Here is an 18,068-nt window from a genome sequence, read left to right on the forward strand (position 1 = left end):
TCTTTTCAGAGACGGAGGGAGTATAATAATATATCTAGATACATAGCAAAATGAATGAACCAAAAAAAATCAAAACGACTTATAATTTGGAACAGAGAAGTATATCGCATCACCAGCGGACCTCAAAATCCCATCACTGCAGATTTTGCTCGGTGGTTTACAACAATACATATATCTCATCACCACTGCCGCACCGGGAGAGGGTACGGGGCCTCGACGCTGATGGCCAAGAGAAAAACACGGGATCCTCCACCATGCAGATTCGGCCGGCCTTGCCAAGCCAAGGGGGCGTTGCGTCACTCGTCATCGTGTGCCGTGGGTGAGGGAGAGGGCATTTGGGAGGGAGACTAGGTGAGGGAACACAGGAGGACAAGAGGATAAGATAAAGAGAATGTGGTGCGTATGACTTAGTATTAAATCCCGTGAGTTAGAAATTTCGGGTCTAGGGGAAAGGTTTTGACGAGGACATCACTCCTTCAAGTACAAGCTAAAGAGAGGGAAAGGACCAGCGTGGGCGCCCAACTCATCTACACCATGGTTGGGCCTTCATATGGGCCATGGGCCTTGGCCTGGTCAAGCGATTGACCGCTAGACAACATCTACAAGAGAGCATTGAGGCTGCAGCATGAGTACTTCTCCTTCCCAAGGTTACCGTTCTCCTTCCTCCTCAAGTCTATCTCTATACCCGGTTCCCCTTTCTTCTTTGCTTTGACCTCCCTTTCCCTGAGGTCCTATACTCTGCTTGCTCTAAATCAAGTTATCTGTGAGTCAATCCAGTTGGGTTGCTAACATATGATGCAAATCATTCTTTGTGTTTCTAGCTATTGAATAGTGATTGTCTATATATACAGTAGCCCAGATAGGCAATCTCAAAGAGAGATAGAGTGAAAAGATACAAATGATTTTTTAATTTATCATTAATAATGATTCTCAACATGTACGAACGAGAGCGACGCCTCAGTGTTTCTGGCGTCCGGGGGTTGTGGGAGCCAAGTAGCCAACCAGGGTTTTAACTTCTCAAACTACCCTAACACCTTCGGCGTCTCATATATATGACCCGAACTCATAACATTTAACTCGCATCTATATATTAAATTCTATTGTAACGCATGGACACAATTACTAGTGTATACCCCTTCAAAAAAACATTTACTAGTGTATCTTAAAAAAGTCAAAGCGTCTTATAATTAGAAAGAGAGAGAGAGAGTATATCGTAATAGTTATGTATCTAGAAAAGCTAAAATATCTTATAATTGGGAATGAGGGTGTAAGTTGGTAGCTTATTTAATACATAATAAACTTTTATAAAATCCTACTGAGCCAGTCTGACTGGCCAATATATACAGGCTTGTGAATTTGATCATCAAATGCCGACATTCACGTACTTACAGTTACATGTTAAGATCTTAGTTTTCCGTTTTCTCAGCCGAGTCGTGAAACGAGGGCACCAGGCAAAGGTTGAGATTCACACAAGTCACCAATTTACAGCTGTACATGTGTTCTCAGCCGCATCATGAAAAGAGAACTGGGAAACAGATTAAGCTAAAGGTCACACCATTTGCGCCGGCAGCGGCGCGAAAACGTCGCACCTGCACACCGGGCACGTCGAGTTGTTGCTCAGCCATTTGTCGACGCATTGCTGGTGGAACACGTGGAGGCACACCGGCAGCCGCTTCACCATGTCGCCCGTCTCCATCTCGCCAAGACACACCGCGCAATCAGACGCGCCATCTGCCTGCCCGCCGTCCCGCAGCTCGTACGCCGGGATGTCCGCCGTCGCTGCGGGCAAGGTGCTGCCGCCTCCGCCGCCGCTGGGGCGCCGCAGCCAGCCGATGCGACGGACGCAGCAGAGGAGCGCGTTGCCAAGCGCAGCCCACGGGACGAAGGCGCCACAGGAGACGCAGCAGAAGAAGGCGCCGATGCTCACCCAGAAGAAGAGGAAGACGGAGACCACGACGGTGCCGGTCGTGCTGCGGGAGTGATCTCGCGCGAGCACGTAGAAGATAGTCCCCGTGCTGCCCAGGAAGAACGAGTTGAGGAAGGCCAGCATGAACACGCGGACGCAGCCGTCGCACCAGTCCATGGCTGGGAACTGGGATGCAGCGGTGGTGCTTCGCCTCGACCTGGTTGTCAGGCCTAGCTGGCTAGCTGGATGCTTCTTCACGGCCGCCCGTGCCGACGGTGGCTCGTCTTGTCTGGCGATGCCGGCTGGGTTGCTGGACCTCTTGTCTTTCTTGTACGTATTCACTAGCGGAAAAGGCTAAGAGTACGGAAACTCCGGAGGTCCTCGCTTGCACCGCCGGTATCCAAGATCAGCAACCGTATGATTTTTCCATGTTCACTAGAACGCGTCTGAAAAGTCGTCGTCGTGTGGGTTCGAATTGTTTTTTTTTCTATTTTTGTTTCTACAGAGAAAGCAACGATCAGGAAGCCTAACAGTGACGTGGGTCATCTCGGTTCAAGTCCTAAAATAATTGCATCCACCATTCATCATATGCATTTGCGTGGTAAGGGCCTGTTTGGATTTTTCGGTTCAAAGTTTAGTTGGCTAAAGTTGGCGGATAAATTTTTAGATCACTTTAACTTATTTGTATAGCCTAAAGTTTTTGTAGGGTTGACTAAACTTTAAGTAACACTTTAGATCTACCGTTTGGAATCTTAAGAGCTAAAGTAATCTAACATTTTCATAAGTTTAGGCTCTGTTTGGATCGTAGGATTTTCAAAGGAAAAGTACCGGAATCAAGATTCCTCTATTTTTATGTACTGTTTATGTGTTTGGAACACATGATTTGAGCAATCCTTTCCTATGGAAAGTTTCCTTCACCCATGCATTTTGAAGGAAAGAAAACATCCGGTCTAGGCCAATGAAAATTTTCCTGTGACATGATGCGCATCTGCCTAAGCTACCGAACACTATTGTCATGCATCAGTGAGAAAAAGGACAAGACACAAGAGCCGAGGAAACATTTTTTTATCTATTCACGCGCTTGTGTTCTCGCCATGCACCAACTCCAGAACTTTGATCTACGATCTACGCTTCAGTGCTCCGTTCTTTGGTTAATGACCTACCAAACCTAATCTCAAGCTACCAAGTTTAGCAAAACAAGCACATCATTAGTCCAAATATAATGAGATTCTTCTACTACCTCATTCCTGCGTTCCAAACGATCATTCATGTAAATTTTCTGTGTTTTTCCATTCCTCTGTTTTACCACCACATTCCTTTCGTATTACTATATTTTCTACCAAAACACCACATTCCTTTCCTATTCCTATATTTTCTACCATTCGTATATTTTTTATTTCTCTGTTCCAAACATGCTCTTATAGGACACGTGATGTAATGGTTGTAGTGAGTCTCTTCAGTTTATAAGTTGTGGTTACTGAATTCAGTCCCAGCATATTGTATATTGCAAATAAACAATTCGGTCACAAGAACCGAAGAAACACTGTTTCTTCCTGAGACATGACTTTGTTTTTTATGGTTTACACCCTAACATGCACAAACTTCTGCTTTAGCAAGAATCGATGACCTTTAGAGTAACTCCAACACGATGCTTAAACCCACTACCTATCCCCAATTTAGACAGTTGAGGTTAAAAAATACACTCCAAGAGGCTACCTATCAGACTATCTACTTTTGTTAACCCAACAAATTTCTCCTCCCACTGCCTACTTTTATATTGGACCAACAAATCAGGCTACCTAAATTTTTCACGGCAGTTTCCTATACCCCTGCATGCGGCGCCTCGCTCCCGATGTCGGCCGCATCTCCACATGCGGCGTCTCCATGTTCCGACGCCAGCCTTATCTCCCACCTAGCCGGGCGCGGCTCCTCCTCGTCGGCACCGTCGCTCCACGTTGGCCGAGCGTGCCTCCTCCTCCACGGCGGCCGAGCTGCCTCGTCTGTGATGGCCGGTCACGCATCCTCCCCGCCGGTTTCCTTCCTGGAACGGGCGCTCTCCGGTGCGGCGTGCCTCCCGGCGAGGGCGCCTCCACGCCAGCCCCGCTTCTTCCCTGCCTCCAAGTCGCACCAACGGGCCACGCAGTCCGGATCCACAGCTGAGTCTCTCCCCGGTGGCTCCCTTCGCCGCAGAACCTTCTCCCGCTCCCAATTCTTCTCCGATGACTCCCCAGGCGATGGCCCACTCCCGATTCGCCATCCCGATGGCCGAGTTTGTCGGCGGTGACAAGGAAGAGGATGACATGTGGGTTCCACATGTCATGGACTGCTAGAATAAACTTTGGAACCATGGTTTAGGCAGTGCTGCTGGAGTTGGAAGCCAAAAATAGATAGTATTAAAATAGGTGGCTACCTAAATAAGAAAATAGGTAGCCTGTTTTAGGTAGTACTGCTGGAGATGCTCTTAGTTGCACCATAACAGGAGTACAGAACCCACTCCCGTGAGTATGATCTCAACAGCTCGCACCAGTGGCAGCGCACCATCAGGTGGAACGAGTATGATCTCAACAGCTCGCACCAGTGGCAGCGCACCATCAGGTGGAACGAGTTGAACGTGGTTGAACGAGTTGCCTTGGGGTCTCCGTTGCATGTTAAGTAGGTACAGGGAAAAGCCCTCGGCGTGACGTGTACACCAATCAAGGATTATAACAGATAAACTTCAACAAGATCTATCCAAACAATCTTGGACAACAAAGTAGGAACAACCTAGCCGAACTATACATATACGTCATATCTTAACACAATTTAGTTGTTAGCTGCCGCTGTAGCCAGCTATTTGATGTTTTTTTAAGGTCGAGGGCTAAATGACTTAGCTGGAGATTTAAAACACTGCTCCTAGCTCTCTCTCCCGTAAGCTTCTTCTCTCCTCTCTCTCTCTCTCTCTCCACGTAGCAGTGGTGGCTGCGCTGCCTTGGCCAGGCATGCCCGAGGGCTGCCTTGGCCGTCGTGTGCGCCCCCTGGGTCGGGTTGTATGGAGATCGATGCCGAAGTACACGAAGGAACCTCCTCTTCCTCCTGTTTCCATTGCTCGATGCATCATGTGACAAGTCTCTGACCACCTCCCTCCACTACGGCAGAACAGACAATCACTATCTGACCTAAATCCTGCATCACCTGCAGGAATAGAGTTTGGCAGAGGGCAATCAACAGTAATCGGGGTGGTCTATCACGCTACCGGGTATTGAGCCAACAGTGGAATATGCATGTTATCACTGTTAGGTGAAAGCATCAACCAATAGTAATATAACAAGTGTCACTAACCAGCAGTGATACGGCGGTATAAAAAGATAGTGAGTTAAATGCACCAAAGGTCCATTAACTTGTGAGGAGATTTCGGTTAGGTCCATCAACTTCCAAAGTGGTTTTTTGGGTCTATAAACTTTGTACGTCGTATTACTTAGGTTCATACCTCTCCACGTTGGCTTCTTGTGCTGATGTGGCATGATGTCGTGGCCATGCGGGAGTGCATGCAGGTGTGGGGGAACACCGGCAACTACACGGCCAACAGCACCTACCAGTCCAACCTTGCAAGCCTCGCCACGGCGCTCTCCAGGAACGTCTTCGCCGCTGTAGGCGCACGAGCAGGCACCGCCGCCGCCGCTGCTGTGGCCAAGCGAGCGTGCGAGCAAGTACTGCAGCCGTTGCCACATGGGCACAAAAGGTGGATGGCGCGGCCGGCGCCGTTAGAGAAGGAGAGCAGCAAGCCACTGCCGTGGTCGCAGGAAAGCTCCGGGTGGGTGCTAGAGCCGTCGAGCCGGTCAGGCGAGGGCACGACCGGCGCGATGCAGAGGGTGAGCACGTAGCTCCACATCCCGTTGAAGGAGCTGAGGTCGGCCACCGACAACTTCCACGAGCGCAACCTCATCGGCGTGGGCGGCTTCGGCAACGTGTACCGCGGCGCGCTCCGCGAGGCACCCGCGTGGCAGTGAAGCGCGCGACGTGCGCGTCCAGGCAGGGCCTGTCGGAGTTCTAGACGGAGATCGTGGTGTTGTCCCGCAATGGGCACCGGCACCTGGTGTCGCTCATCGGCTACTGCAACGAGCATGCGGAGATGATCCTGGTGTACGAGTACATGGAGAAAGGCATGCTGCGGAGCCACCTGTACGGGCCCGACTCCGATGGGGCGGCACCGCTATCGTGGAAGCAGCGGCTGGAGGTGTGTATCGGCGCCGCTAGGGGGCTGCACTACTTGCACACGGGCTACTCCAAGAACATCATCCGCCGCGACGTCAAGTCCACCAACATCCTCCTCGGCGACGGGTTCATCGCCAAGGTACCTGGACCCAGAGTATCGGCCCGTCATTTGGGGAGACGCACATGAGCACGGCTGTGAAGGGCAGCTTCGGGTACCTGGACCCGGAGTACTTCAAGACGCACCAGCTGACGGACCGCTCCGACGTCTACTCCTTCGGGGTGGTGCTGTTCGAGGTGCTGTGCGCGCGGTCGGTGATCGACCAGGCGCTAGAGCGCGACCAGATCAACCTCACTGAGTGGGCCGTCGGGTGGCAGAGGCGCGGGCAGCTGGACCGGATCGCCGACCCGCGGATCCTCAGGGAGGTGAACGAGAACTCGCTTCGCAAGTTTGTAGAGACGGCGGAGCGGTGCCTGGTGGACTATGGGCAGGAGCGGCCGTGGTCCATGGGTGACGTGCTGTGGAACCTCGAGTACTGCCTGCCACTGCAGGAGACGCACGTGCGGCAGGACGAGTTCGAGGACAGCGGCGCCGTCAGCGCGCAGTTCCCCGAGGACGTCGTCGTGCCACGCCGGGTGCCGTCGTCAACGAGCTTCCTGACGACGGGCGATCTGGACGACACGGTCGTCACCGACATGGGACTCGCCAACAGCAAGGTGTTCTCCCAGCTCAGCAGTGGCGAGGGCCGATGATGAGCTGCTGGTGGTGCCGGCGGACTTGCTCGCACGCCCGCACCGGTCAGGCGGTTGTTGCTGGCATCAAACGCCTGCAGCGCGACGCAGCCTCCGATGGAGGTGGGGATGGCGCCTGAGAAGCGGTTGTTGAAGGGGTAGACGCCGCGGCCGCAGCCGTGCAGGTCGCCACCGCCGGCGAGCACGTAGGAGGCGCGAGCGTTGACCCGTAGATCCATCCGATGCGCCGCCCCCACTCCGTCTTGTCCTCGTAGAAGCACGAGATGACGCTGATGGCCTCCGCGATGGTGGCCGTGTCAAGCGGCTCACGGGGCACGGCCACGGCTCAGGTATATCGCCAAGGCATCGCCGGCAGTCGGCCGGCGTCATGTCCGGCGTGCACTGTGTGAGGCCATAGATGGTGGGGTCGGTGGCATCGAACGCCTCCTCCCCCGTGGCGAACAGCCTGGTAGAGTTCGCCGCCGCGTAGTCGCCGGTGGCATTGAGGAGCACGCGGATGGCGGCGTCGAAAACCTTGACCGGCGAGCTGACGTTCAGCGAGTTTATGAGGATCAGCTCGTTGTCGTTGCTGGTGGTGTCGTCTAGGAAGTCCATGTTGGAGAAGCGGAGGTAGCAGCCGTCGTAGTAGACGGTGGCGTCCTTGTCGAAGGCGCACAGCTGCTGCGCGCTCTGGAAGGCGGTGGTGACGCAGGACCCGCATGCCGTGGCATTGGCATCCCCGCGGCATAGCGCCAGCGCGTACGCGATGTCCGGGAGGACACCGACGCTGCCCTTGGCGAAGAGCGTCCGGGACGAGGAGGCGTTCCTGGAGAGCGTCGTGGCGAGGCTTGCGAGGTTGGACTGGTAGGTGCTGTTGGCCATGTAGTTGCCGGTGTTCCCCCACACCTGCATGCACGCCCGCATGGCCATGGGATCATGCCACATCAGCACGAGAAGCCAACGTGGAGAGGTATGGACCTAAGTGATACGACGTACAAAGTTTATAGACCCAAAAAGCCACTTTGAAAGTTGATGGACCTAACCAAAACCTCCTCACAAGTTAATGGACCTCTGATGCATTTAACTCAAAGATAGTGGTCCGTGGATTTGGGTTGGTGTCTATTTTCTCGGCCGCATCACGAAAAGAGAATAGGGAAATAGATCAAGGCAGCTGGGGTCTATTTTCTCAGCCACATCACGAAAAGAGAATAGGGAAATAGATCAAGGCAGCTGGGGTCTATTTTCTCAGCCACATCACGAAAAGAGAACAGGGAAATAGATCAAGGTCACACCATTTGCCCCGGCAGCGGCGCGAACACGTCGCACCTGCACACCGGGCACGTCGAGTTGTTGCTCAGCCATTTGTCGACGCATTGCTGGTGGAACACGTGGAGGCACACCGGCAGCCGCTTCACCATGTCGCCCGTCTCCATCTCGCCAAGACACACCGCACAATCAGACGCGCCATCTGCCTATCCCTGCCCGGCGTCGCGCAGCTCGTACGCTGGGATGTCAGCCGCTGCGGCTACACGTGCCCCGCCGGCGCGCGTCGTGGGCTCCCCCGGAAACTCGTTCATGACATGACTTCGACTCTGCACCACATACTCCGGCAAGGTGCTGCCTCCGCCGCTGCTGCCGCCGCCCCGGTAGGGAAGGCAGAGCAGCCATCTGCTGCAACGCACGCAGCAGAGGAGCGCGTTCTCAAGCGCAGCCCACGGCAAGGGCCTCGATTGCACCGCCTGTGCTAGGGATAAATTTTAAACTCCTGAATTGTATTTTATTTTTTTAGGACAGAGGGAGTAATAAATAATACCGAAGGTATCCGAGATCAGAAAACGTGTGTTTTTTCCAAGTTCACTAGAACCCATCTGAAAAAGTCGTCGTCCTGTAGGTTCGTATTGTTTTTTTCTATTTTTGTTTCTACAGAGGAAGCAACGACCTGGAAGCCCAACAGTGACGTGGGTCATCGGTTAAAGCCTAAAATAATTGCATCTAACCACTCATCGTATGCGTTTGCAATGTAAGGGTATGTTTGGATTGTCTAATCTAAAGTTTAACTAAGTAAAAAAAAAAAGTAACATTGATAGATAAATGTTTATACCACTTTACCTTATTTGTGTGATCTAAAGTTTTTATGAAGTTAGCTAAACTTTAGGCAACATTTTAGACCTCTTGTTTGAAACCTTTAAGAGCTAAAATGATCTAAAATTTAGATCATAGTTCATAGGAACACGTGATGTAATGGTTCCAGTGAGTCTCTTCAGTTTATCAGCTGTGGTTACTGAATTCTGAAGCCCCAGTATATAACAAACAGACAAATCGGTCACAAGAATTGAAGAATCATTGTCTCTTCCCGAAACAGGACCCACTCCCGGCCGTGAGTATGATGTCAGCGGCTCACACCGGCGGCAGCGCACCATCCCGTGGATCTGCAGCTGCCGTCAGCTTCACAGCAACTGGCTGCTGCGAGACGTCGCACCGGCACAGAGGGCACGTCGCATGCGAGTGCAGCCACATGTCGATGCACCCCACATGGAACAGGTGGCCGCACGCCGGCAGCTGCCGCACCATCTCGCCGGCCTCGACGTCCTCCAGGCATACCGAGCAGAGTGCGCATCTTCCGGACTTGCTGCTACTACACTCCGCGCCACACGTGCCAGCATGGCGAGCGTACGCGAACGCCGGCAGCGCGTCGATCGCCGCGTCCACGAGGCCACACGCGGCGCGGGCGCGCGCGGCTGGCATCGCCACTGTCATGGGCCGGGCAGGAGCCGTTCCGTCTGCCGCGCATCGCCGGGAGACGCAGCCGGCGGCGATGAACACCACCGCGACCGCGCCGGCGAGGGCGCACGCTTTGACGATGCTGACCGTGGCGGCGAGGATGGCAAGCAGGATCAGCGACGCGGTGGCGACGACGATGCCATAGCAGACGAGGGAGCCGTCGTTGGGTCGGGCGCCGCTCGGCAGCGGTCGCTGGTGGTGCGGGTTGAGCATTAGAAAAACAAATCTAAGATGCCAAAAAGTGCTAAGCGTTGTGCGCGCGCACACGCGCGAGCGGTGTCGTCACGACTCACGACACGAGGTTGGCATGGCGCAGCGTCGCCGCCGCAATAAATAGGCGGCTAGTGCTTGGACTCCGCGGCGTGCCGGCCGCGTTCGGCTTCCGATTCCAATCGCGCATCTGCGAGCGCGGCACGGCGGCAGGTTTGGTTTCGCCCGAGGTATTGGCTTAGCCGCTGGTGGCCGCAGTTTTGGTTGTTTGATTTGGTTCCAGTTTTGGTTTTGATTCCGGCCGCTTTTGGCGGATCGTAAACGCATTTTTTTGGGCGAAAGATCTTATCTCCTCACTTTGGTCAGGGGGGCACGTTGATTAGACGTGAGAAATGTTCCTTTTCCCAGCCTGATCGAGACTTCAGATATCAAAATCGAAAACGACTGACAGAATGCCTTCAGTATTTCTTACATAGGAAAACTTTAGAGCTTGACATATACGTCAGTGGCTTCATTAGCTGCAACAAGTTTTTTTTAATACTAATTTGCTAAATGCTTACCAGTGTTTGCTCATTCACCACATAGGAATATCGATCATCGAATAGTTTGGCCACCACCTTGGTAGGCTTGATGATGAACCTGTATCTATCTGAATTCTGAACATTCACCGTGGACCAAATTTACCCTACGAACAATGTACAACCCACATAGGAATATACAGATCACATGAGATAGACACTATGGCCCGCTATAATGTGCCGGACCAAGAAATGCGGCAAACAATCTGAAAAAAGGGAAACTAAACCGGCGGCAGCGCGTCAGCCGACGACTGCGCCGCCACCGTCGTCACGATGGTTTTCGTGGTATGCCGCCGCGGCGAGAGGTCACACCTGCACAGCGGGCACGTCGTGTGCGAGTGCAGCCACATGTCGATGCACTCCTTGTGGAACAGGTGCCCACACGCCAGCAGCCGCCGCACCGTCTCGCCTTGCTGCACGTCCTCCAGGCACACCGCGCACAGCGTGCTGCCCGCAGACTTGCCGCTGCCCTCGTCGTCGGCGGGACACTCGTAGGCAAACGCCGGCGGCACGTCGGTCGCCGCCGCGCCACCGAGCGGGCAGGAGTAGCCGGCCCGCCGCAGCGCCATCACGACCCTGGCGCCTGTATCATGATGAGTAGCTCGCCGCGCGCCCATGGCGTCTCGCCCGGTAGCCGTGGCGCCGTAGGGTACCAACCAGCCGACTATGCCAAAGAACACCACGGTGAATCCGGTGACGGCGCAGGCCTTAACAACGCCGGCGGTGGCCGCGAGAACGCAGAACAGGAGCAGCGACACGCAGGCCACGACGACGCCGTAGCAGGTGCGGCACTCGACATCGTCGTCATCGCTGCCGCTGGCCGAACTCGCGGCGGAGAGCATAATCGTGCTGGTACTGCCCATTATGAGTATGAGAACGCCTGACACTGAGGTTACAATTGCTTTACAAACTGCCAATACGACTGGCATAGCGCGCGCAGTTTGGGCACGTGGTTTTCAGGATTTGCTCTTACCAACTGCCTATGGCCGCAGTTTTGGTTTCGTGGATGTCAATCCTGTCATTCCAGGACAAAGCATAAGGCCAGTCTCAATGGTAGGTTTCGTCTCACTATTTTCAAGACGTGATACTGAGTATGAAATAAACCTTCTCAATGCACAGTTTTATTTTACTGTTTCATAGGCTAGCTGTAGCATTTAATTCCTGCATTCTGTAGTGATCAAGTATGCCATGTTAACTATGTAGCCATTTGATATTATTGTAGTATTATACTAGAACTGTCACATGGCAAATTAACGTTGTAAATGAAAATATTTTAATTATCTTGAATATTCATAAGATATGAAATGGAGTATATCAAACTAGAAGCTTTCACGCGTGAACACATTTCAGACCTATTTGCACCACTGCATTATTCACATTTCAGAGTGCTACTTTCACCACTGCATTATTCACATTTCATAGAGCTGTTTTCACACAACATCACTCACATTTACAGAGCTATTTTCACACTGCATGATTCGCATTTAGATAGCTGTTATCCAATGGCAGCATTTACATTCAGTGAGGCAAACTGACATCCAGACAAATTTAGGACACAAGGAGAATAGCAAAAGACTTGTACACCTAGTTAATAGTTTGTTCGGCTGTTGCTTCTACGAAGAAATTCCCAGCCGAGCAGCGCTCCCACCTCCCCTTCCGATGCAGTATGTGTGGACACACTAAAGACTGGGCATTAAGAATTCTAAGATTCCAATCACTTACTCGCTTCTTTCCAAATTCTAAGTCATTCCAACTATCTTAGAGAGTCAAAATATTTTAAATTTAACTTAAATTATAGTGGGAATTATAAAGATTTATGACATCAAACAGATATACTATGAAAATATGATTAGTGAAGAATCTAATGTTACTTATTTAATATTATAAACATTATTGTTTTATTGTATGAATTTGATCAAACTTGATATGTTTTGACTCTCTAAAAAGTTAGAATGACTTATAATTTAGGACAGATGGAGGATTAGCCCGTGGATCCAAATAACCCAGCAGCTCCAGCCATTTGCCTCATTTGTTGTCCCCATCTGTGTGTATTTGATGGCTCTTTCAAACAAATAGAGGGACGATAAAAGTATAGTACCCAATGGTTTGTGCCGTCTATGCATCTTGTCTTTTCCTTTCTCTTTCATTCTACGACAACACTCTAGTTCATGTGAACATTGCCAGCCATCACAAATATTTCATCGTATAACATTAAACAACAATTCAAATTCAAATATTTAGATGTTATGATTTGAATTTAAATTCAAATTTACCACATGGCATCATTCTTTGAACATTAATGTATAGTCCATATGAGTCTTGAGTTATTTTGTTAGTCAAAAGAAATATGATCATTCACTTTATTTAAAGATTAGGTCCCAATTTAAGAGTGAAAACCATTTGTTCTATCCAAAAGGGGAAACACAAATACACGACCGTCACGCTGGAGCGCGACGGCGTGACCCGCTCCCACACTCCATCTTCCCCTCCCGCTCCCACGCTCTTCCACTTGCCCCTGTCCCACCGGAGACGAAGAAGAAGACGCCTGCGGCTAGGGTTTTGGCGCGTTAGGGATATGCTCTCCGGCAGGCTTAGAACACTACCACAGATAGCTTAATGGAGGTAGGCCTTTTTGGTTAATGGAGGCGGGCAACGCAACCGTCTCCGTTCACAGGTCTTCGTTAATGCGGACCTACGAAGGCGGTTGCCTGGCTCGCCTCGGTTAATCTATTAACGGAGGCGGGCACATTAGGGGCCCGCCTGCGAAAATCGATTAAAACAAAAAAAAGCCCAGGCCTGACGCCGAGTCCACCCATAGGCCCAACGCTGAGCCCGCTTCAGGGAATATTGCCACCACCTCTGGTGGCCAGATCTGCGTCTATGGTGGCCGGATCCACGCCTCACCGCAGTTGGTGGCTGGATCCATGCCCCCATCGCTACTGGTGGCCAGATCCGCTCCCTCGCCGCCGCTAGTGGCCGGATCCACGCCCTCGCCGCCGCTGGTGGCCAGAGCCGCGCCATCGCCGCGTTGGTGGCTGTATCTGTGTCGGTGATGGCTGGATCCGTGCCCTCGCCGTTGTGTCGCGTCTGTGGTGGCTGAATCAGAGGAGAGGAGCCACCGGATGAGGACCGCCGCCGGAGGGGCACCGTGCCGAGCCCTGGCACGAGCCGTCGTGGAGAAGACCCACGCGGGCCGAGCTCCAGGCCATAGTCGGGGAAGGACGCGCGATGGAGAGGAAGCAGAGAGAGGGACCAGAGAAGGAGAGGGAGACGGAGACGGAGCAGAGGGAGAGAGAGAAGTGGGTGCGGCTTCTATGCGCCGAGAGGGAGAGGGAGACGTCGTGCGGCTTCGGTGTGGCGGCTAGGTGGAGAGAATTGGATGTGGAGAGAGAGGAGCTACGTATATTTACTTAGGGTTTGGAGTGGGTTGCTGTGTTGGCCTCAGGCCTTTTAACCGAGGCGGGCCTCATAAGGCGTTCGCCTCCGAATATGGCCTCCATTTTTGGAGAGGCCCGCCTCCATTAATCAATTTTAGGTGGCAGTTATTTTGCCTCCGTTAATGGATTAATTGAGGCGGGCGGCATAAGGCGTCCGCCTCGGTTAGTGCTCTATTAACCGAGGCGGTTTGCTGATGGTGCCCGCCTCGGTTAATACATTAGTAGAGCCTTCGTTAATCGAGCATTAATGGAGGTAGACGCATAAAGCTGCCTACCTCCGTTAGTCTTTAACCGAGGCGGCCACCTAGCCCGCCTACCTCAGATATTAAAAGGTCACCGCCTTGCAAAATCTTTTATGTAGTAGTTGAAGAGGGATTGGGGGGAGGCGGCCATGACACAGTGGTGGTGGCAGGAGAGACGGTGATGGGGTGGGGCGGCGGTGGCGCCGCCCGCTGTGGTCGGGGCGATGGGATAAGGCGGTTGGACAGGGCCGGTGGCCTAGGCGTCATGGCAGATCTCGCCGGCACCCTGCCCTAGGATTGGGGTTGACGGGGTCAAGGGGTGGGAGCGGGTTGAGGGTGGCGCATCGAGGCGGCTCACCGTCACCCGCCGATGGTGGAGGCAGGGGCGAGGATGACACTGGCGAGCTTCCATGAGATTAAGGGAGGGCGAGGGCGAGGGTGGAGACGGGAGGTGGGTGGGGCAGCGGGAGCCACTAGCCACCGGTGGTGGAGGGTGGGGGAGGGGCGCTGGGAGGAAGAAGGGAGAAGGCATCATGAAGAGGAAGATGAGTCATTGCGCGCTAACGGTGTCCATCAAAAAGTGTCGTGCAATGTAAAATTGCACGGATGGGAGTCTTCTTAAACCTGCCCAAAAATTTGAGAGAGGTGTGGAGTCCTCTTAAAACTCCCTTGTGTCCTCTTAATACTTCCAACCACATAACAGTTGTTTTGTACAGAAAAGGGAGAGAAAGCAGAATCATAGATGGAGAGTACGTGTTTGGGGCTTCCCATGCATATGCCATATATTTGTTATGGGGGCCATTTGGGAGAGCTCCAGCTCTAGCTTCTCTGAAGAGAATCACTCCCAACCAGCCAAATGCCCAAAATGCCAATAGATTCGGGCGTGAATCAGGAGAGAATCACTTCATCATTTACATTAGGAGCTAGAAGCTAAAAAAACCTATTTCACCCTGATTCGCAGAGAATCAATTCTCATTAGCTCCCCAGCTCCCTCTGAGGAATTCAATGGAATCACTCCTACATGAGCTACTCTACACTGAGCAACTAGCTATTAACTATGGATCAAAACAGACTTCTATAAAAAATGAACATTTGTTTATAATGTGTTTCACTGGTGGATAGTTTTCTTTTGAAAGAAGTCCACATTACCCCCCTCAACTCTTCGTATAGTCTAAATATCAACCCTCAACTACGAAACCATCTATCTGACCCCCTGAACTACACAAACCGGGTACATGAACCCCCCACGCCCATTCCAGCTGGTTTTGAGCCACGCTGGCCTCCACGTCACCCGACCCGCCTTCCACATCAACGCTCAGCACCTGTTCTTATCTCTCTCTGTCGGTGGCGTTCTTCCTCTCTCTTTGCATCTTGAGCCCGGTCAACAGAGGGAGATGGCGAGTGCCCGGAGTGCGAGCTCATCCCGGTCAAGCGCGTACAACAATGAACCAATATCAACATGCTTGTACAACAATAACATTGCACTACACTGGCATAAGACCATTAGTTTGGCATATTACAGGAAGTGGCAACCTACAAGTTGGCAGCATATTACAGAAAGTAGTAGCCAATGGTTTGGCAGATTACATGACTTTAGCAGCCTATTGTCTGGCATATTACATTTCTTAATAGCTTATAATCTATCTTATTACATCACTGTGTGTTGTTTAACACATGTGATCCCCTGGGTGACAACAGAAGATGTGGATGTAGCCTTTCTGACTGGATGGTTCCTAGGCCTTAACCCTTGCACTTGCAGTCCCTGATGTGACATTAATGGACACTTTTGCTCTAGCTTATGATGATGGCAGATTGGCCTCTATATTCATTGAAGCTGTTCCACCAGGTATAGTTGCCACCCTTCCTTGTGCAGTTGACATAACAATTCTTTGGTTTGACATCCCAGGCTGCAATTAGTTACCAAGTGAGCAAGCAATGGTCCAATATTTATGTTTGATATTTTAGTACATTAACTTACATTTTGTATTGTGGTTCCTATCCTCTCTGAGTAGATAATTCCTAAACCAGAGCACTTCTTTTTGCTCTTTGGAGCACTGACATTACTACTTGAAGGACCCTTCCTCTTCCTACCACTTGTGACACTCTGTTGTGAAATTGGCAAAGATACCTGTGTACATGCATATTAAGTCACCAACAATTATTTAAATATACATGTCATGGAAAGGTACCTGTGAATAAATAGATGAAGTATTAGTCCATACCATTGCATTTAGTGAGTTCACATGTGCTTGAGATTGGGCTGGCTGCACATTTGATTGAGACTGAGCTGGCTGCACATTTGGTGGAGATGCTCCCATATTTGAGGTTCCACTGTTCCTCCTATCACAAGTACTCCTGTTATGCCCGGTTTGTTTGCATTTCCTGCACCTGTAATAGTTCCTCTCTTGGACAATCTTCTGCCCTTTGGCTTCTCTTGAGGTTCCCTCCTCCTCTCTTTTAAGAAGCAGCCATCAAGACCAATTACTTTCCTACATCCTGCCAAAAAAACCTTCTTACAAGCATTTAAGCACACATAGAACCTTTGAAACAAAGGGTCTTGATAATCTTTGTCTAACTTTACAACAATTGTGCTTCCTGGATTGCTCCTCAAAAGTTCTTCCTGGTAGTCATACACTATGCTGTACTCTCCCTTTGTCCTATCCAACCGTCTAGCCATTACTATTGCTTTGGCTCTCTTGCACTTAGATAAATTGACATTTGCAAACATTTCTTGTTGAACAGTTGCTTGAAGGTGATGTAAGCTCCATGCTGGATTTGCTCTAATCAAACTCTCAAATCTATCCACAATTCTTGTAGATGTCACTAGTTTATTGTCTCTCCTTTTGGGGTAGCTATGCTCATCATGCAGGCTAGTCACAAGCCAACTCTCTGCCAAATATGTCTTCTTCAAAAGGCACACCCAAGGACAAAAAGGCCAATCACATATAGCTCTAACCCTATTTCCTTCATCCTTGACAAATTTCATAACCTTTCTTTTAGCGAGACCATACTTAATAATTGCATCCTTGAACTCTTTCTTATCACTGAACTTTATTCCTATAACAAATTTAGGAACATGAGCCTTCCTGTCAAACCTAGAAAACATGTCTTGTTTTCTAATAATCTCTCTATCAGGGCCTTCCTCAAATGATTCATCTTCATCACTAGAGTTACCATATGGAGTGGAATTTCCTTCTACAAGATCACAGCCTTCAAGTTCACCAATTTCATTGACAGGAGCAGATTTGAAAATAGCATCATCTAAACTATTCAATTCACTAGATTTAACTTTCTTCTTGAAATCCATGATTTTTTTGTTGATTTCTTGTGCTTCCTCATCCTTTTCTGATGAACAAAATTCACTAGAAAGGAGGTAATCACTATCAGAACTGTTGTCTATTTCTTGTTCCTCTCCAACCTTGTAGTTGGATAGCTGCACCTCCTGGTTTGGCTCCTCTATTTTGATAGGAGGGGATTTGATAGTAGTAACCTTCTTCTCCTCAATGAATTGCACTTCATCTGAGCTACAATCACCATCATCAACAAATGCTCTTTCCCCCTTCTCATCTGCATTGTCATTTGCTTCACCATCACTTCTCTCATCATCTGCAGGTGCTTCTAGTTGCATTGACATTGACTCAGCAAACACATCTGCAACTCCATTGCCCGTGACACAATCTGACATTAATTGGCACACTTTGTCATCATGCAAGACCCGAATCCCGCTGTCTAGGTCTTTACCAGGACATAACCAATGCAACAAAATCTCATCTGAGACCACTCCATGATCCCTAAGGTGACCATTAACCTCAGGCAATGAAATTAAATCCCGATCTATGTAAGACATTCCTTCATACCCACCAATATAATGCATCATCTTCCCATCAAAGAAAAACTCTCATCCAAAATGAAATTTAACAGCAATGCTATCCATATCATCCATCTAAATTGACGAGAATCTGAGGTATACAAAGCACCGGAACAAATCTTAGCT

The 18,068-nt window shown here is 50.5% G+C and overlaps 3 protein-coding genes and 1 pseudogene across 3 annotated transcripts; 1 reads left to right on the plus strand and 3 right to left on the minus strand.

Annotated features, from left to right (window-relative positions):
- Nucleotides 1-1,549: 1,549 nt before the first annotated feature.
- On the minus strand, nucleotides 1,550-2,083 carry LOC136468841 (E3 ubiquitin-protein ligase ATL23-like). The gene has a single exon (XM_066467259.1). It carries the CDS (start codon nucleotides 2,081-2,083, stop codon nucleotides 1,550-1,552), a length of 534 nt encoding a protein of 177 aa, XP_066323356.1.
- Nucleotides 2,084-5,418: 3,335 nt separating this feature from the next.
- LOC136468843 (receptor-like protein kinase HERK 1) lies at nucleotides 5,419-6,847 on the plus strand (annotated as a pseudogene).
- A 2,278-nt stretch (nucleotides 6,848-9,125) lies between these two features.
- On the minus strand, nucleotides 9,126-9,880 carry LOC136471550 (E3 ubiquitin-protein ligase EL5-like). Its single transcript, XM_066469287.1, has one exon. The coding sequence runs from the start codon at nucleotides 9,818-9,820 to the stop codon at nucleotides 9,224-9,226; it is 597 nt and encodes a 198-aa protein (XP_066325384.1). The 5' UTR covers nucleotides 9,821-9,880; the 3' UTR covers nucleotides 9,126-9,223.
- Nucleotides 9,881-10,497: 617 nt separating this feature from the next.
- Nucleotides 10,498-11,258, minus strand: LOC136471551 (probable E3 ubiquitin-protein ligase ATL45). The gene has a single exon (XM_066469288.1). It carries the CDS (start codon nucleotides 11,256-11,258, stop codon nucleotides 10,617-10,619), a length of 642 nt encoding a protein of 213 aa, XP_066325385.1. The 3' UTR covers nucleotides 10,498-10,616.
- Nucleotides 11,259-18,068: the final 6,810 nt, after the last annotated feature.

This window comes from Miscanthus floridulus, chromosome 8 (genome assembly GCF_019320115.1).
Source record: "Miscanthus floridulus cultivar M001 chromosome 8, ASM1932011v1, whole genome shotgun sequence".
Classification (NCBI taxonomy): Eukaryota; Viridiplantae; Streptophyta; class Magnoliopsida; order Poales; family Poaceae; genus Miscanthus; species Miscanthus floridulus.

Coding starts and splice junctions, on each gene's coding strand:
- LOC136471551 (XM_066469288.1), bottom strand. CDS start 11,258: ATGGGCAGTACCAGCACGATTATGCTCTCCGCCGCGAGTTCGGCCAGC.
- LOC136468841 (XM_066467259.1), bottom strand. CDS start 2,083: ATGGACTGGTGCGACGGCTGCGTCCGCGTGTTCATGCTGGCCTTCCTC.
- LOC136471550 (XM_066469287.1), bottom strand. CDS start 9,820: ATGCTCAACCCGCACCACCAGCGACCGCTGCCGAGCGGCGCCCGACCC.